The sequence below is a fragment of the Ruditapes philippinarum genome, unplaced genomic scaffold, assembly GCF_026571515.1.
Source record: "Ruditapes philippinarum isolate M1 unplaced genomic scaffold, ASM2657151v2 ctg738_1_1_1_1, whole genome shotgun sequence".
Taxonomy (NCBI): Eukaryota; Metazoa; Mollusca; class Bivalvia; order Venerida; family Veneridae; genus Ruditapes; species Ruditapes philippinarum.
In genome coordinates, this window is record NW_026863645.1 from 504,431 (window position 1) to 522,950 (window position 18,520).

The 18,520-nt window shown below is 33.3% G+C and overlaps 1 protein-coding gene and 1 non-coding gene across 2 annotated transcripts; one reads left to right on the forward strand and one right to left on the reverse strand.

Annotated features, from left to right (window-relative positions):
- The first annotated feature begins 2,696 nt into the window (after positions 1-2,696).
- Trnad-guc (transfer RNA aspartic acid (anticodon GUC)) lies at positions 2,697-2,768 on the forward strand. The gene has a single exon. It is a non-coding gene; the product is annotated as a tRNA-Asp (tRNA).
- Positions 2,769-6,534: 3,766 nt separating this feature from the next.
- Positions 6,535-10,174, reverse strand: LOC132722795 (thiamine transporter 1-like). Its single transcript, XM_060707357.1, has 4 exons — positions 8,940-10,174; positions 8,406-8,604; positions 7,846-7,987; positions 6,535-6,809 (listed from the first exon to the last, which is right to left on the reverse strand). The coding sequence occupies exons 1-4, from the start codon at positions 9,940-9,942 to the stop codon at positions 6,699-6,701; spliced, it is 1,455 nt and encodes a 484-aa protein (XP_060563340.1). The 5' UTR covers positions 9,943-10,174; the 3' UTR covers positions 6,535-6,698.
- Between the last annotated feature and the right edge of the window lie 8,346 nt (positions 10,175-18,520).

An 18,520-nucleotide genomic window follows, 5' to 3' on the forward strand; every position in this document is an offset into this window, starting at 1 on the left:
TTTCAGATGTTGAAAAAAGGTTCAAATTCAAAGAGGTGGTCATTAATAAAGATTAGAATAGATTAGATTAGTTTATATTAGATTAGTTATTAATAAATATACTTTATATTCGTTCTTTTCTTTCGAGATGTCCCGATTATTGTTGAAATAATGTTCGTCTATAAACAATTAACACAAATTATATTTTGATAAATTGTATTATTTAAAAATCAAATGCAAAACATGCAGGCCTACTACGTTCATGATATAACCACTTGCCCCTCACCGCTGTGGTTTCGAATCACGACAATGACTTTCGATTTTTTTCATATGAGGAAGCTATCATGCTAGCTTACGGAACCTCAGGTTAAAAAAATTGTGTTGTTTCCAAAAGTCATAGTAGATTTTTGAAAGAGTTCTAACATTGGATGTTTCCGTTATTTAATACACATGAAAAACGTGCATTTTTTAAATCAAACAAAATCTTTGCAAACTGCGAGCAACAGTGATATAGAATTATACACTTAAGAAATTGCACACTTGTTTGTTTGTTGTAAACAGTAACATAAACGTACAGTTATATGAATACACATTAAAAAGGGAAACAAATATTTTTGATTGCCTCCTAAGAAGATTCACAGAAAAATAAGCCAAAATCACGACGAGTTTTAGTTGTTTTATTTGAAGCCGTTCCTACAAACACAGGCAGTTCAAATTACAATGTAGGAATTCGTCCAAAATAAGAAGCTTTATTTGCACGTGAGGTCCTTTTGAAATCAGAACTAACATCAAAATAAAAACATGCATTTTACTCAATAAAAAGGAAATTACAAATGTTAGAGATTGGTTTTCAACGTTAAATGTCCTTTAATCAAAATGTTGCATTCTTTTCATCCGTTTTAATATGTCACTTCCAAGTTTGAATGTTTTAATAATCCTTTACAAGAAACCAATGGAGCTAAACGGAACACAGTAACAGGAAAATTGTGTTTAAAGAACGTAACAAGACCCTTACACAGGAAGCTGTCCGCTTTTGATTCTTTGAAATATAAAATGCATAAAACGCGTTGAAGAAAAATTTCACGAGATGTTTCAATCATGAAGCTTTCAATTAACCCCATGCAGACAATTTGAGCCGCGTCACGACAAAACCAACATAATGGGTTTGCGACCAGCATGGATCCAGACCAGCCTGCGCATCCGCGCAGTCTGATCAGGATCCATGCTGTTCGCTTACAAACCCTATAACAAGTAGTGAAACTGATAGAGAACAGCATGGATCCTGATCAGACTGCGCGGATGCGGAGGCTGGTCTGGATCCATGCTGGTCGCAAACCCACTATGTTGGTTTTGTCATGACACGGCTCAATTATTCTATATCTTTATTTCAATTTCACTGCCTTAAAATATTTACCCCGTACCACTTCTAAATGAAAAAAAGTATTTTCTCCCCAGTTTAATTAAGCTTTAATAGAGAAAATTACCACAAAGTCATATTTCTTTGATAAATTAATTTGTTATTGGTCTTTCTTCATTTATTTTTTCCCGACTTTCTAGCCGAGTGGTGAATGTTCATTTCTTCGAGTCCTACAAACCTCGCCGCTATGGGCAGAGACATTGCATTCTTCTTTTATCCCAGCCAGTCTACGGAAGACAGGTGGTTCCACCTTTACTTTGACTGAAACACATTAAGACTGTACTTACAGCTTCAATATTTCATATAACTTTAACAGTACCACAGTGACTCAAATCGTAACCGTTTTAACGGAATCTATAAAATTGGGGAAAAAATGGGAAAAATCTATGTGCCGTTATCCGCCCACCATCGTTCAATATAGGGAAGAGTTATGTATTATAATACATCCTTAACCACACATATCAAATATCAACTTAAACTTGAGATTTCATTGTCATTAATACATACTTCATATACACAAGATAAACACTCAATTCTGAAACATACGTATATAACAGATATATAGCCTAATTTTATTGCGGTCAGATAAAAAGAAAACGGTCTAAATTAAATACCATCATATGAAAGGGGATTTTTGTTTCTTAACTACTTAACTACAGAAAAAAGTACGAAAACATTAATTAACAAAAACTGGTATTTTGTTATTTAACATTTTGAGGACTGAAACGTGGGTGAAATAAAAAAAATCCGTTGATGGGTTTCGCGGCTATGCTTAACGTTAATTTAGTTCATCATTACTTTAATAGTATTCGTATTGCAGGCTACAAGGTAGAAAACTCTTTCGTAACTCCCGGAACATTTCTCGAGGATTACTTCCCTTGAATCTTATCTCTCTATACAATCAATGTAGTTTCTACTTTGTATTGTATTTAATATATTTATGCGCTTTTTTAAGAAATCTTATTTTGTGTCATCGGTTTATTGACACACATAACGATATATTCATATAGCTCTAATAATTACAAGAATTCTAATATTATAGTTAGAGATGAAACTATATAAAGTCATGATTAAATGAACATACTGTATATTAACAGGACTGAGACTTAAAATAAGTCAAACACAGATTCCTTCATATCAATTACTTTTATGAATAAATCTTGAAAATATCTTCTTCTTAAATTCTTTGGCTTTTTATAGCCCGTAAAACAAGTTTTCCCCGCCTTTCATCTGAAAAAAAAACAAACGAACAAATCATGACTATGATAAATCCACATTTAGTATCGGACATATGCATGAATCCTCGATAGTATAGTGGTGAGTATCCCCGCCTGTCACGCGGGAGACCGGGGTTCAATTCCCCGTCGGGGAGGTTCTTTTTTTTTTGCGCCATAAATGTTGTCACCGTCTTTTTTTTTTACATGAAGTGGCATGCTTCATTTTCATCATCATCATCATCATCATCATCATGATTATTATTATTATAATTATTATTATTATTTTTATTATTATTATTATTAATTTATTATTATTATTAATGGTAAATGATAAATGACAAAATAAAATTGTAGTGTCAAAATGTAACACAACGGTCACATTTTGCTTATTTCAGAGATATAAATAACATAATATTGTTATCTGTATCTCTGCTTATTTTTATTTTTTTGTCTTTGAAACATATTTACAGAAAATAGATCTTTTACAATTATCTGAGACTGATCATACATGTATGTCATATTATACAAGACATGTTTTATTTATTCATAATTATAATTAAGATATTCAAGTATTATTTAAGTATTCATTTATTAAGTACACACATTTAAAGCTATTGAATTTCGTTCAATTAAAAACTTACCTCATTTGCTTATAAAAAAAGTAATATTCTAAAATTTGATCCGTTTCTTTAGTTATAAATAACTTTTTAAAAAAAATTGTGAAGTTATCTTAGTATTGTCGTCTGCATCTGTTGTCAAAATAACAACGACCTACATGATACCAGCACCAAATGTATTTCGCTGAAAATAATGTTCATATCAATACACAATTTAAATTTTTAAACTTGATTGACTTTTCTGCTAAATTCAACAGGTTTCTTAATAATAATATGGCCCTTGAGGTCATGACCTGTCATCAAGGTCACGTAACTCGTCTACCCGGAAATGAAAAAGGCAACATTAGCACGGAAGTAACGTTCGTATATAAGCTTGCTGGAAACTTTTCTACTTCACAGCTATTTCCTTCGTTGTCGTGAAAACACAAACAAAAAAACAAAGGTAAGAAATTATTAATATTTTCAATAAATTAAAGATTTTATTAAAAGTATACATGAACGAGTGATTATTCGAAAAAAAAGACATGAAAAGGATAAAAATAAACAACATTTAGTGTTGAGATTCGACATTAAAAATTTAACTTTCATATGAATGATATACATTCAAGTCATATATAAGAAATAAGATAATAAAAGAAGAAAAAAAAGCTACACATTCAAAAGGATTTTTTTAACTTTCCTGTATTTTTATTACTAAGAATTTTTAATTTGACAAATTTCGTTTTTTTAAGACCAATTATGTGTTTCTTCTTTAAAAAGAAGAAACAGTATTTTACAGATGAATAGGTTTATATTAAAATATATAGATATTCAGACCAGTCTTGTTATTTCAATTTTTAGATGAAAACCTTCACCCTTGCCGCTTTCGCTGTTATGATGTGTTTGGGAGTCACACTCGCTGCCTTCGGCGGTAGTTATGGTAGCAGCTATGGCAGTTACGGTGGTGGCTCCGGCTACACATACATGCCAGTCTCCGGAGGATACGGTGCTGCCGCTGGTGCTGACAACAGCTTCTGTGAGTTTTTAAAGCTTTATTTTACATTTTTATCAACTTAACACATAAAGTAACTTTTTTTCAATGTATTTTACGAACTTGCAAGAAAGAAATTATATTTACTCAATTGTCTTAACACAGCTGTTATATTTTTAAATTCAAATATTACTTTCTACATGTCTTGTCAAAAATACTAAAATGTAGCTTGTTAATTTAGTTGAGTCTAAACGATTTGATACGGAATTGTATAAAGCTTAAAATTGTACATAACCACATAAAATGTAGATAAAGGTAGCGATATTCGAAACTCAACTAATGTTTTGCGAGAAGTGTCATTTATGCATGTGTCTGCATGTTGCAATAAATTTCGGAAATTGGTTTTGTTTAATCATACATTATTGCTTTTCCTTCAATATAAAACAGGTACAATTTAACTTTCCTTACAAAAACTATTAAAGAATATGGTTTAAATATATACATGAAATATATAAAATTTACTGCAACACGATTCGGAAATTGAAAGCGAGTGATTTTTTCATACAAACTTTACAACGTTTTGAATTTCAACCAAAGTGTTGAAAATAAAAATAATGTTCAATATCTCAAAGGTTAAAGTTATATATATGTTCATGTTCACACTGCTTCATTAAGCAAAGTAGACAAATCGCAACGTGCAACATGGACTAATTATTTATCATACATAATACCAAGTATATGTATCTCAAATAAAATATTAATAAATTGTTTATTTATATCATTTGTGTCTCTTTTTTACAGTATACTTGATCGGCATGTTGTTCCTGATCCTCATCTTGTTCAACAGCAACCTCTTCAACACCACCTCCACCTCTACAACTACACCAATCACCATCCTCCAGGGTTAAACGGGATTGTCGAACGTGAAAACATGGTAAGTGTAATAGTATTCGGATACAAACGTTTTAGAATCAAAACTAAACAAAAATTATACTGAGAATAACGATTTCAAATTCAGCACTGACTCGCATGTGTACGAATTCATTGCTTGAAGGGGTGTGATTCAGGTTATTTAATGTTTAAAATGAAGGAAACAAAAAGTAAAGAAATCAATCTTGGCATTTTTGAAGAAAAGTTAGTGCGTTAAGATACTGACTTTAAATATGTTTACATTACATTTGAACTATTCAAAATGCATCATGTTATATAGCATATCTACCCCAGATATGCTTTATTTACATGAAGAAAAATAATACAATTATCAAATTTCTTGTATGAAAATATACACATGTATTAGAATATTACTTCGGGTTCTAAAATAATCATTATTTGTAAACGTAATATACTAAGGATTCTATCATTCTAAAATGTACATTATTTTTAAACGTAATATACTAAGTACACTATCATTCGACTGCTTCTGTTAATTAAAATATATAATTAATAAGTACACCTATTTTAAATATAGTCTTACTTTTACATTATTATGTAATATATAATTTCAGGTAACCAGCGAGCTGTTCCAACATCAAATCTATGTCAACACAGCAATGCTATTAATTTATTGTTCGCTTCGTTATTGTTAAATAAAAAATTAAATTCTATATTATTGTTGTTGATTCTATTCTCCTTTATTGTGTTGAAAATACCTTGTTCGTTTCCTTTCATATTTTACTCTTTTTACTAATGTTGATCCGAGTCAATGAACACTTTTGTCATTGACTTACTTTTTAAAGGAGATTTGTGTATTATTTCTCCATGTGTCCAAATATACTTTTGATCCCATGTTTCTCTGTTATCACCTGTCCCGTGTCTCTGCGTAAGTTTAATGAACTATCTGATTAACATCAGTTTCTAAATAACTCTACGCTTCAAGGTAAAAGAAAATGATTTAAACTTAAGTTAGATATTTTTATCCACTGTGTAATTACATGAAGTTTTTGTTTTGTTTGAAATCCTTAACAGTTTAATATACCAACTAACTCGCTTCAGACATTCCAGATTTGCTAAGATATCTGTGTCTCACTTTGTCAAATGAATGATTCGTTTACGATCATATTATAATTGATAGTAAATTTCCATCGAGTTTGAAGTTGTCGACCATCTTTTAAGAAATAATACAGAACCGATTTGTTTAGAGAGTACCGTCACTTTTCAACAATCAAATGAACATATTTCATTATTATATATTTATGAACATATATGGAAATGTTTAAACAGAATTGATATTGTATTAAAACTTATCAATGTAAAATTATTGCATTAGCCAACATTTGAGGTTGAACATATTAAATCAGACTTTCAACACACTTTTATTTTAATAAACTGGACAACTTGTAATGATTAAACACCGTATTGATTTGATCATCTTGAAATCAAATGTCAATTGATTTTGTAAATATTCGAAATTAAAAAAAAATAATGTCTACAGATTTCTAGAACTGCATATTTAGTTCTATTTATTCATTTAAATAATAATTTTAAAACCGACTAATATTTTAGGCATCTTCTTTTTCTGTTCCTTCTCGGTGTTTTACGTACAACGTTACCATGGTAACAGCAAAGAAAATAATGAACATAACACCGGAATATCCACCATAAGCCAAAAACTGAAATGTAAGATGAGAGAGAAAAGTTGCTAAAATGAAATGTTACCCATAAAATACATATATTAACAATTACATTGTATCAAGAATACAGTAAGCTATTCTGCCATACATTTTGCTGAATAGAGTCAATTTCTTTATGACATATAAACTAAAAGCGGAATCCGGAATGCCCTGTCATACCATAGGGATTCATTCGAAAAGAGCACCAAGGATGCATTATTCGAAATTATTGCCATATGCAGTTCCTCGGGGATCTTTATTTAGAGCACCAAGAATGCATTATTCGAAATTGTTAATCTGATACAAGTATAAAATGAATCATTTTTATGATGATAAATTCATTGAGGACAAGATATATTTATAAAGTTTTGATAAAATAGTAATCAGATTTTTTGCAACAATTTCTTTTTGTCTTTGTTAGTTTGTCTATTTGCATGTCTTTCCGCCCATACCTCTACTTGTTTTTTGCAAAAAATTGTATGACACTTTGATGTGTTTGTATTTTCTGTCCGTCTATTGTACGTTCTGACTTAATTCAATGAAAATTACGATATGTATTCTTTGTAATCGTTGGCCCAAACGAGCAAATAGTTTCTATTGCGTTGTTACTTGTCCCATGAAAACCTCTAGGCCCTAAGGTCCTTTGTTTAAAAAGCATAAAGTAAACCCCCTGTCAGGAAACCGTCTTGTCATGGGGTAAACAGTACGTACGTTGTATGGCCTTATTTCATTTTGCTTACGTTTCTTACGTCAATAACAGGCCGTTTCCGTTGGCAGCCTTGATATCATCACGAGAGCTCTATTCGACATTTTACACGGTTTTCTCCATAACATGCACCACCGTTTATGCTGTGCAAGTCCCGAATACCGGACAAAGTTCCTCTTTAGCACATAAACAAACATCAAGGTACTGCAAAATAAAACTTATACCTGTATCCGCCGACATACAGTGCGGCCATTTTCGATGGCTATAAACAGATTCAGCCATTTTCAATAAAGAAACAAACATCAAGGCACTGCAAAATAAAACTTTTACCTGAGTTCTAACGTCTACACCAAGCCCGACGTCGTCCACAACAGCTGCGGTGAATATGGATTCAATGACAAGTGCCAAGAACATGTTACATCCGAAAACAAAACCATAGTGAGAACCTGTTAGCGCTTTAGCAATTTCCGCCCTGGAACAGGAATGTTTAAAATTTAAATGATATTCATACCCTAATACAAGGATGTTTAGGAAAGAATTGACACTAAATCGATCAATTTCTAGATTATGTCATATGTTTGCTACAAATAATAGGACTCAAACTTTGGAAATTTGGAAAAAAATAATGCCTTTCATTAGGTGATTGTAATTACCTTGACCTAGCTTACGGAACGTCTGTGGTTCTTCTCAGGTGCCCGTTCGTGCCTGAAATAATGCACGGAAGGGCACCTGAGGTCTTCCTCCACCAGGAAAGCTGGAACGTCGCCAAGTGACCTGTACTGTGTCGGTGTGACGTAAAATCAAATCAAACAAACTTATTGCCTTCACTAATTGTATTGTTTACTACAAAATGAACTGGATACTTTTAGTGATATCTACGTTCTACTCACGTTTCTATGGTGATTGCAACTTGGTATAACACTCGGAATATTCCATACAAGACATACGAGACCCATATCTCCTTCGTAGTTGCCATGACAACTAGTATGATGGCCTTGATAGCGCACACTGACGTCATCAAGGCTTCACTTCTGCCAGTCTTTGCCCAGTGTACCGGTATGAAGCCGACTAGAGCAACACATATAGATCCTACAAAACGCAATTTGTCTTGAAAATGGTGACTGGTGTCTTTGATTGGATGCAAAATGTAAAAGTTTAATTATTTAAAACAGTAACTTCTTTTAAGCCAAGTATTGATAAGCTTTAATGAAATTGAATGTCTATCTTTAAAATAATTAAAAAAATAAATGCAAACGTGAACATCGTGCGATCTGAATTCAAGATTACTAGACTATTGTTCTGAGTCATTTTTCCTCAAACATGTCAATGTGGCTAGATAGCTTGCGATAGTAGTGAGTGGCTATTAATATAGCATTTAAATCACATCATTTGTTACATCAAACAATGATACTGAATTAGTTTACCTGTCAAAGTACCGGCTGCTTCGACCGCCCCGTTATAAATATTAGAACTTTGTTCATGCGGCGCTATAACTTCCCAAAGGTTTTGTATGTAACTTCCAACTTGTAAATTACCACATGATGCTGTCACCCACCACGCCGACCATATCAACACTGTTCTGTTAGAGTATGACTCTTTTATCTGTCGTTTAATGGTATGAAGAAAATTAATAATTGTTATAAATATACCATTGTAGGAAGCAGACGTGTTATGAGTGGAAACTTCATCACCCGACGCATCAGGGTTTATGCACACAGAGTCATTTTTATCACTTACGTTTCTTAAAGATTTGACATTTTCATCAGTCAAAGAGAGTGAACATAAAGTTGAATCTTCATTTTTACCACTGTCCCTTTTTACGTGTCCATTTAATTCACAGTCTGTTATTCTTTCTTCAAAAAGATGTTTGAAACAATGTTCGTCAAGTCTTTCAGCTTCCTTGATGCCATTTGCGTATTGATTCAAATCATTGGCAACACGTGATTCTGAAGGTCTGGAATATTCATTACCATCAGCAACGCAATTTGACTGCTTTTGTACATTTTTAATTACTACGCTCTTATTGTCTATGATGTCACTTATTACATTATTACTTTCTTCTTCGGATGTGTGTTCAAGACCTTCAACAATAACCTCTGAGACAACATTTTCTTTAGATCTTGTTTTCGGTAGAAATATAGCTATTGCAAACGCTAATGAAACGCTTGAAAATGAAAACGCGTTCAGCTGAAACAGATCAAGAATTTTATACGAAACTATAAACTGTCCTAAAAGATATGCCGTAAAGCGTCCGGCCAAAGAGAAGCATCTGGTAAAGCTAGCAACCTTTTGAAAATGACTTTTATCCACCATCGAATACAGATAAGAAAAATATCCAATTTCTCCAGCAGTGGCAAGACCGTATGATACCTGCATGACCGTCATAGCTGGTATTCCTTGGGCCCACAGAATGAGAACCCATGTCATTATATAAGCACCTGCGTCTAAAATTAGTAACGATCTGTAACGAAAATAGTCCGTGAATGTAAACACCGGAATAAGCCAAATTGCGTATGAATATGTCCACCAAGGATATATTTCATTATTTACTTGATCTAAAGTTAAATTCTTCCATTCGCTTGTTAAGAATGTTGTCAAATATGCTTCCGACGGTCGAAGATCTTTGAAAAATCCGAAACAACAAACGACAAATGTTAAAAGCTTCCAGTCCATACTTCCATTAATGTCGTAATGTTTTATTAACCTTTTAAACTTTGTTTTGGGAGTGAGATAAAAGTAAACAGCATACACCATTGACCAGGAGAAGATGGAATTTCATTATTTTAAACTTTTATTAATACTAATTAGGTAAATGTTTATATAATCAGATAATGCAATGTAGCTCTTAGCTATGTGACCATAGGTTTCTCATTCTCGTTTACGATTTAAGCTTTCCATTAAATATTTTAGAATAATAGATACACGTGTTAAAGTACAACTCCATATCGAAGGTCCTGCAATATAAATGTTTTATTTATTTTGAGAGCAATGAAGTCTCTTTTTTGTTTTGTCATGTAGTTTTTAAATATCAAAATGTTACCTTAAGCACAGAATATAATTGTATTTCTATAGCTTATTCTAGAAGTAAATGATAATTCCAGTTTTTTGTTACAGAAATAATATTTTATGCACCATTGTACCTTTGTATATGTCTCCCTTTGAAGTGCGCTTATCATGACATCAAATTGATATGATATATATATGTATTTACATGTATTTACAAGAATGTAACTCAGATTTAGTGTTGTTAGCAAGGGCATATAATTTGCAAAAATTATTACATGTATAAACTTTCAATGATGGCTACAACACACCATGTGTTCGCTTTATTGTGACGCATGCTCATTGAGTATGTCAGAAATCCAATACCCATCGTTAATCTATCTGCGGTTTAGGGGTGGTGGTACGGGTGGGGTTAGATTTGTAGTTTCAAGTCTGGTAAAGTAGTCAAAGCATGACCTTACATTAAAGCCCGTCTCACACAAAACACGGTTGGGCACACGGTTCCCATACGGTATACTCGGTTATACACGGATTGACTGCTACGAGTATTTAGTTCCAACCGTGCCTGGGGATTAGTTGGCACGAGTAAGACTCGAATGTTATACGTGCATGTACGAATAAAGGACGGAACTACTTGGTCAAGCAAGGTTTGAACACGATTTGCATACGACTACATACGATTGTTGCACGGTTCTAAGTACGGTCTAGTACGGACTGGTACGATTAAACACGACTTTTACTCGATTTAATCGACTTTCACAGGGTTATATAGGATCCCGCCGACTTTTGTTCCAGTTATGCTCGAATTATCTCCTATTTGTGTTTGTTTTGATATAAATTGAACAATTCGGATGGCTTGGCTTATAAATAATCGAACTTTCAACGAAGAACACCTATGTATGTGAATTTTTGTGCCAGATGCAACAGATGACAGGATAAGGTAGTTAGAAATCATGATAAGCCTGACAGACATTGGTGGGCCCCCTGCTCACTAGGCTCGGCAGAGGCAGGAGGTTGGAGAGGTCAGCAGGCATGGGTGGCCCTTGTTGCAATCCTTCTGTGCATGGGAACCTTCTTCTTTGGATACATTCTGGTATGAGCAAGTACTCTGGGTAGATCTAGCAATTGAGGGTGGCAGTAGCTAGTTGTTGTTTTTGTTGTACAGTTTTGCTAATGTAGAGACCATGCATAACCGTATACGAGGCCGAGTGAGACCGTTTATACCCGTACTATACCGTGTTTGCCATGTATGATTCGTACTTAAACCGTATTGGTCGTATGGCGATTGTATGAAACCGTTTGTGCACTCGAGTCAACCGTACCGTGATCGTGTGACATTCGGATGTTAATCGGGTGTTGGATGTAGGACTTGGGGACGGTCTCGAACGATTCCATACGATTTATATATGATCTTGGCACGGTTGGGCCCTCTCGTGGAGTGGACTTCAAAAACGGTTGTATATACGGTCTCATACGGTCTCACACGGTCTCTTACGGTCTTGTACGGTCTTTTATACGACCATACACGGACATTTCATCCGTACAAGTTTTTTTTAAAGTTTTAAAAATCATATACGGCTTACACGGATATTCTCGAATGGCCCGAGTGTAATTCGGTTAAACTCACGGGTAGTTCGGTTGTATGTACGGTTTACACGGGTGGCCAACCGTATAAGCCGTGTGTTCTGTGTGAGATTGGCTTTAGTCACACATACTAGAATTTTATTTCTTGATAAGTGTTTACACTTTAAAGCAAAATAAATAATAAAAAATGGGGCCGGGTTGACCAGAACTAACATCAGTTTGGGGCCGGGTTGACCAATTTGGGGCCGGGCTGACTTGGGGCCGGGTTGCCTTGGGGCCGGGTTGACTTGTACCGGTACTCATGAGTTTCATATTTGCACTGTTGTATAATGGACTTCCTTTGGAGAAATATTTCAAATTCTGGTAAAGAACATTTCCAGAATGATCTAATGGTAAATATTTATGATAAAACTGGTGTTTGTAATCATCGTTTCCTTCATCATTATCTGGACTTAGATATTCACTCTGTCAAAAAGCGCCTCTTTTTTCAATTTCCATCATTTATTTATCTAATACTTATAAATCTAAATCTGTTACGTTTTCGTTAAACATTTTAATTTTTTATAAGCTTTCTGGTATGTTTGGACGAGAAACAAACCATTTGGATCCATTTTGTTTTTTGATGTGGTGAAATGTACTGTTAATAGAAATAGTAGAATAGGGATCTGTCAATAAGTCCTTCAACCATCTCGAGTCAGCATACTGGAACAAATCAGTTTTGTTGTATACACTTATAAGAAAACATGGTCGTGACCAAATCAGGGCTCGAACCAACGTTCCATGTATTGAAAGGCAGATTTATTTACTACCGCTCCCCTCTCTCTGTTGGTGAATATTTTGTTAATGATAATGATGATAATAATAAAATACATAATTATGTTATAATGATAATAATAAAATCTTTATTTATTGAAGGCAGCAAAGTTTACACAAAAAGCAAAACATGCATATATACTACAGTATAACCTTCTCATTGAACAATAATAAAAAGGATAACATTAGTTATAAAAGATAAAAAATACATGTATACAAAAATCTATTATCTTTTTTACGAACAAACAAAAATTCAAATATATAAATATAATAATCAATCAATTTTAATTTAAGGTAATTTGTGTATGAGATACAATTTTAAAAACAAATTTCTTCTGTCCAAATGAAAATTTTAAAAACAAATTCCTTATGTAAAAATGAGTAGAATTATGTTATTTATTGTTAGAGATGTATGTTATGTAATAGCTCGCTGTTGTTTAATATACAATTATTGACTAGTAAGCCATTGAATATGATGTGATATTCACCGGCAGATGACATATTGACCGAGGCGATATGTAATAGATATACCATTGCTGCGTTGACGATTTATGGGTTTGCGTAAATTATACCATAATCACGTGACCTTTCTTATGCCTTAACCTCACGAGACGAAGTCGAGTGAGGTTGCATAAGAAAGGTCACGTTATTATGGTATAATTTACGCAAACCCAGAAATCGTCAACGCACCAATGGTGTATCTGTTTTAACCTATAGCTTCGCCCAGAAACACTTACTCCTTCGATCTTCAAAACCGAAAATTATACCATAGTCTGGGTATGGTATAATTTACGGTTATTGGAAATTATACTTGGAAGAATTTTACATAAGAAGCGCTGAAGAGCTATAGGTTAACACATCATATTCAATGGCTCACTAGTCAATAATTGTTTTATTATATGAATAGGCTAAGAAATAAAAAAAATCACAAAAAGTACAACCTTATATATACATGTACAAATTTTGCCTCGTTGAAGCGCGGGAAAAAAGACGCACGTGTTAGGCGTGCAACGACTTCGCGAACGCTGCGCATACAAAAGTAATTCAAGTTTATACTCATCATTGCGCTGTAGCCTTTAAGTAAAATGGTAATGTATTGATATTTTAATCGAGAAATATGCCATAAAGAACAAAAAGCAACAATTATTTTTTAAGTAACACGCGTATTTAACAGTCATTGAATATAAGTCTCAATCTATTTTTAGACTGGGAAATCCAATTCAGCCAGTGAATATGATACTACACCCAGTAAATATTATTCTATAAAAAGTTCTGTTGACTACTGTTTGGACCAATGAGATTGCAGATATATTTAGATCATATAATAAACATTTATATACAAATTTGTTCCATTTATAATTATTAGATAATCGCCGTTAATTATGTTAAGAAATTATATTGTTAAAGCTATAGTGCGGTGGATGTTACATAACTCGATTTACAGGTCGAGCGATAATACCATAGCAATTATCTCCCGTGCACAATAAAAAAAATTGTAAAATAAATGCTTTAAATATAACTATTGTCAAAAATGGTGTATGCAATCTGTAAAAATGTATGTAAAATTCACACTTTCGTTGTCAACATGATTTAAATTCAAAAATCAATTGAGAAAGATTTTAATCCTTCACTAGTGATAGATTCAATCTAATATGTTTAAGTCAGTACAATTGGATTTTTGTTACACTTAATTATTCTTTTAAATCTTATGTTGCATATAGACTTTTGACACATACGACGAAATGTGAATTATTATAAACATGTACATCATGTAATAGGTAAATATATGTTTTCATTTCCTATGTTAAATGTGCTATTGTAATGCATTTATGAGATCATATCAACTGTAACGACCGCACCTCAATGTAAAACAAATATTTACATTACCCCACCCACTTTCTTTTCCTTAGAAATATTGAATTCTAAATTAACAATGTATAATATTGTAGATCTACTGTAATACTGTTCATTATTCCATGATATATATTTGTACAATTTATGTTGTTTTCAGGAAATAATTACTGTGCACTGTAACACCGCAAAACGTCCGTACCGCAAAACGTACGTAAATGGACGTTTTGCGGCGCATATCGTTCACATTTTCTGACGAACATTTTGCGGCAAAAAGGCATGGTCCTGCCGCATAACGTCCATATTTTAAACATTATATAATTTTCGTTAATTTTAGCTCACCTGAGTATTCGTCTGTCTGTCCGTCCGTCCAAATTTAGCTTGTTACCACTCTCCAGAGTTATCTGCCCTTGAATTACAATATAATATTTTATTATGTTATATTTCACATTGTTACCACTCCAACGCTTTCATTTCTTCTTCAATCTTGACAATTTTCAACAGAATATCTATGACCATAAAATTTCAACAAAGCTAGATTATAGGCTAAATCTTACACACACAAAAAAAACACAACAAAAACGCACTATATTTCACCTTGTTAGTGCTTTAGTTTCTTCTCCATTCTTAATTTTTTATACAGAAAATGTATAACAATAAGGTCTCGATCAAGTTCATTTATGAGCTAAAACGACTGAATATGTCAAGAGCTCTCTCTCAAATATGAGTTGGCGACTAAAGCCTATATACCCCGGGAAAAAAGCACCCTCATCCCCACCCCCCCCCCCCCCCCCCGCGACAAAAGCTCTCTTGCTCAATTATGACTAGGCGACTTAAAAGCCCCATTTCCATGACATTATAGCTCTATCGCTCAAATATGACTACGCTGTCAAAATCAAAAGCCCCAAACCATCCCTCGTAAAAATGAACGGTAGAACCAAACCTCCATAGTCAACAAGAACACAAAAATCATTCCCACTTCTTGATGCAATTATATGAAAATCTATTGTCAAAAGCAAAGCTTAATTGGAATTTTTTTTGTCATTCACTCAGTCCAATCCCCGGTTCGTCCGTCCGTATAGCCGTCCTTTTCTGTATGTCTATGAGATTAAATTTATTTCAATATCATCGTTTTTATATCTCTGCTGCTGCTGCTGCTGCTTGGTTCCATTCCATAAAAAATCTATTCGATAAACACCCTTGGCTTAAGCATATTATTTCTTTTAATAAAAAAAGTCAGAATTATATAGGATCACAAAAATATTGCACTGTTATGTTTATTTCGTCATATATATACCTGAAACAATATGAAAGTGACAGAGCCAATAAAAGTAACGTTTATAATGAATATATTTTAATACAGAAAATATGGACGATATGCGACATAAAGACACACTCTCGCCGCAAAACATACCAAGTTCGATATGCACCACAAATCGTCCACATGTGGACGATATGCGACGCAAAACGTCCATACGCGTACGTTTTGCGGTACGGACGACTGTTTCTTTTGTATAAACCAGTACTGGTATACAGCACGACAGGGCAGTCTACATAAAAAGCCAACTTTTGTTTGGAAAAAGCCACCTACACCAAAGATTCAATCTAATGTTTGGATCAATATTAAACTAAATTTTGAGTGTGTTCGTTGACATTTTCTTGACTGAATGTGTACGTTGACATTTCTGTAAGTTGAACATTTTTAGATCAATACGAAAAAACGACAGCAGGAAATCTATTCTTTTTACATTCAAACATTCTCTTATACATTTCAAAACACGAAAATTTACTAAGCACTGACATGCGTATCGTTTATAATGTTATTATCAACATTTTACACAAAAGTGTGTACGTTGTCATCGACAAATTTGTGAATAATGTTTGAATGTTCTCAGAAAATACAAAACGTTGTACACGACACCAAATGCATAATTAGAAAGCATCGGAAATGCCGCGGTCGGTAGGCTATGTATCATTTTTTAAAATGACTCGATAGAAAAATAATTACAAAAAAACTTACCTTAGCCGAGCTATTTTGGCCGTGTACGTTGACTTTTGCGTCACGTGACCAAAATTGCTTACCCACGGTGAAATCATTCAAAGTGTGTTTATAAGTTCAAAATCCAGAAAAGAATAGTGATTTTTGAGTTTCTTTCTGGTTTATGTCCGCCATTACATTTCCTACTACGCCATAGCTGATGACATCACATCTGACGAAATTTTCTACAGCGGCATTGTTATTTTTTTCGGCATAGCTTAAGGTCTTTGAACAGCGTACCCGTTTATATATATGACATGACGTGAACGCTGAAGATAACCCCGTAGGTAAAGTCCACCAATAATCGTGCCAGGGATCTGACACGCTCGTATTTATTTATCGAACAATCCACGAAGTAAAGTGAAGCATACCTTGATAAAACGATATATAATCTGTTGATAAGCCAAGGATGGACAAATAAAAATCTTATTAGGAACATAAACTACCTAATAGTTTCCGACGGGTAAAAATTTCGGCACTTGGCCGCCATCTTGCCAAAATGTTTGACCACGTGATTACGAGATTGACCTTTAGAAACCCATGGGCCTCCAAAATTTTTATAGATTACTTTTTTTTAAGATGTTGAAAAAGGTTATTTAATGACTGTTATATTCAATAAAATCATATTTAAATACTAAAAAAAATTATGAAAATAAATAAAAACATTATTTTGAATAAAAATATCGAAATCATGTCAACAAAATGTTCTAAATATAGTACACAACTCTATTCAAATCTGTTCCCGCGAATGACGTCATACGAGGTCTCGCGTGGCACTTGAATGTCATGGCCGATTGTAGTCGGTGAAAATTGATGTTTTACAGTTAAATAGGCAATTTTAATGACGGTATTAATATTTTATTATTTGAATTGGTATGGAACGATATTTAAATAATTGTTTTACCGTAAAATGCACAAGAATTGATCGGGTCAAGTGTATTTGCAAGTGAAAAACAAGAATAGATCAACTTATGTTATTCTGGTTAGGTTTCGTAACGGGTCTAATCCAAAACTTTAATGCCGCATCTGATGAAAAACAAAAATGTTAAAAAGCGGCTTATAAAGTTTTGGAAGCCAGAACTATTTTCGGCGTAGACATTTGACGAGGGTATTCCGTGTGTCACTCACCAACGAGAAAATAAATTCTATTGGTAAAATAACTATGGGCACAGAAGAGGTAAAGTTCCCTAAATCAACCAAATATAAAAAATTTGTGTTAATTTCTAAGTGTCCCCATCTTCAGTGTTTTAAAGTGTTTAAGTCTTGTGTTTACCAATATATCCATTCTTAGTGTAAAGTTCGTTAAATTTACCTTGTCAGATGGTGAAAAATATAAACCATTGAACCAACGTGTATTTTTCATAACTAATCTCTATCTTGCGTATATTTTAAGTGCTAATTTATTAATGTGTACAATTGGTCAAAGATGTTGATAAACTGTGACGAGCGGAGGATTGTCGAAGTCGCTGGTAAAATTCACCAATTGGTAAAAGCTACAAAATGGTAAATCTTACGGCGTAGTCTAACTAAAAGTGTTACTAGTTCCTTTGTGGTATGGAACCACTAAATTGGTGAATATAATATTTAAGTGTTTAAGTGTATTTTTGTTTCTCGGTGATAAACTATTAAAGTGCTCGTAAAGAATTCGTTCTATTTATTCAGATAAATTAAAAGAATTAGGGTGCACAATATTACTATTTGTCGTAAATACAAATA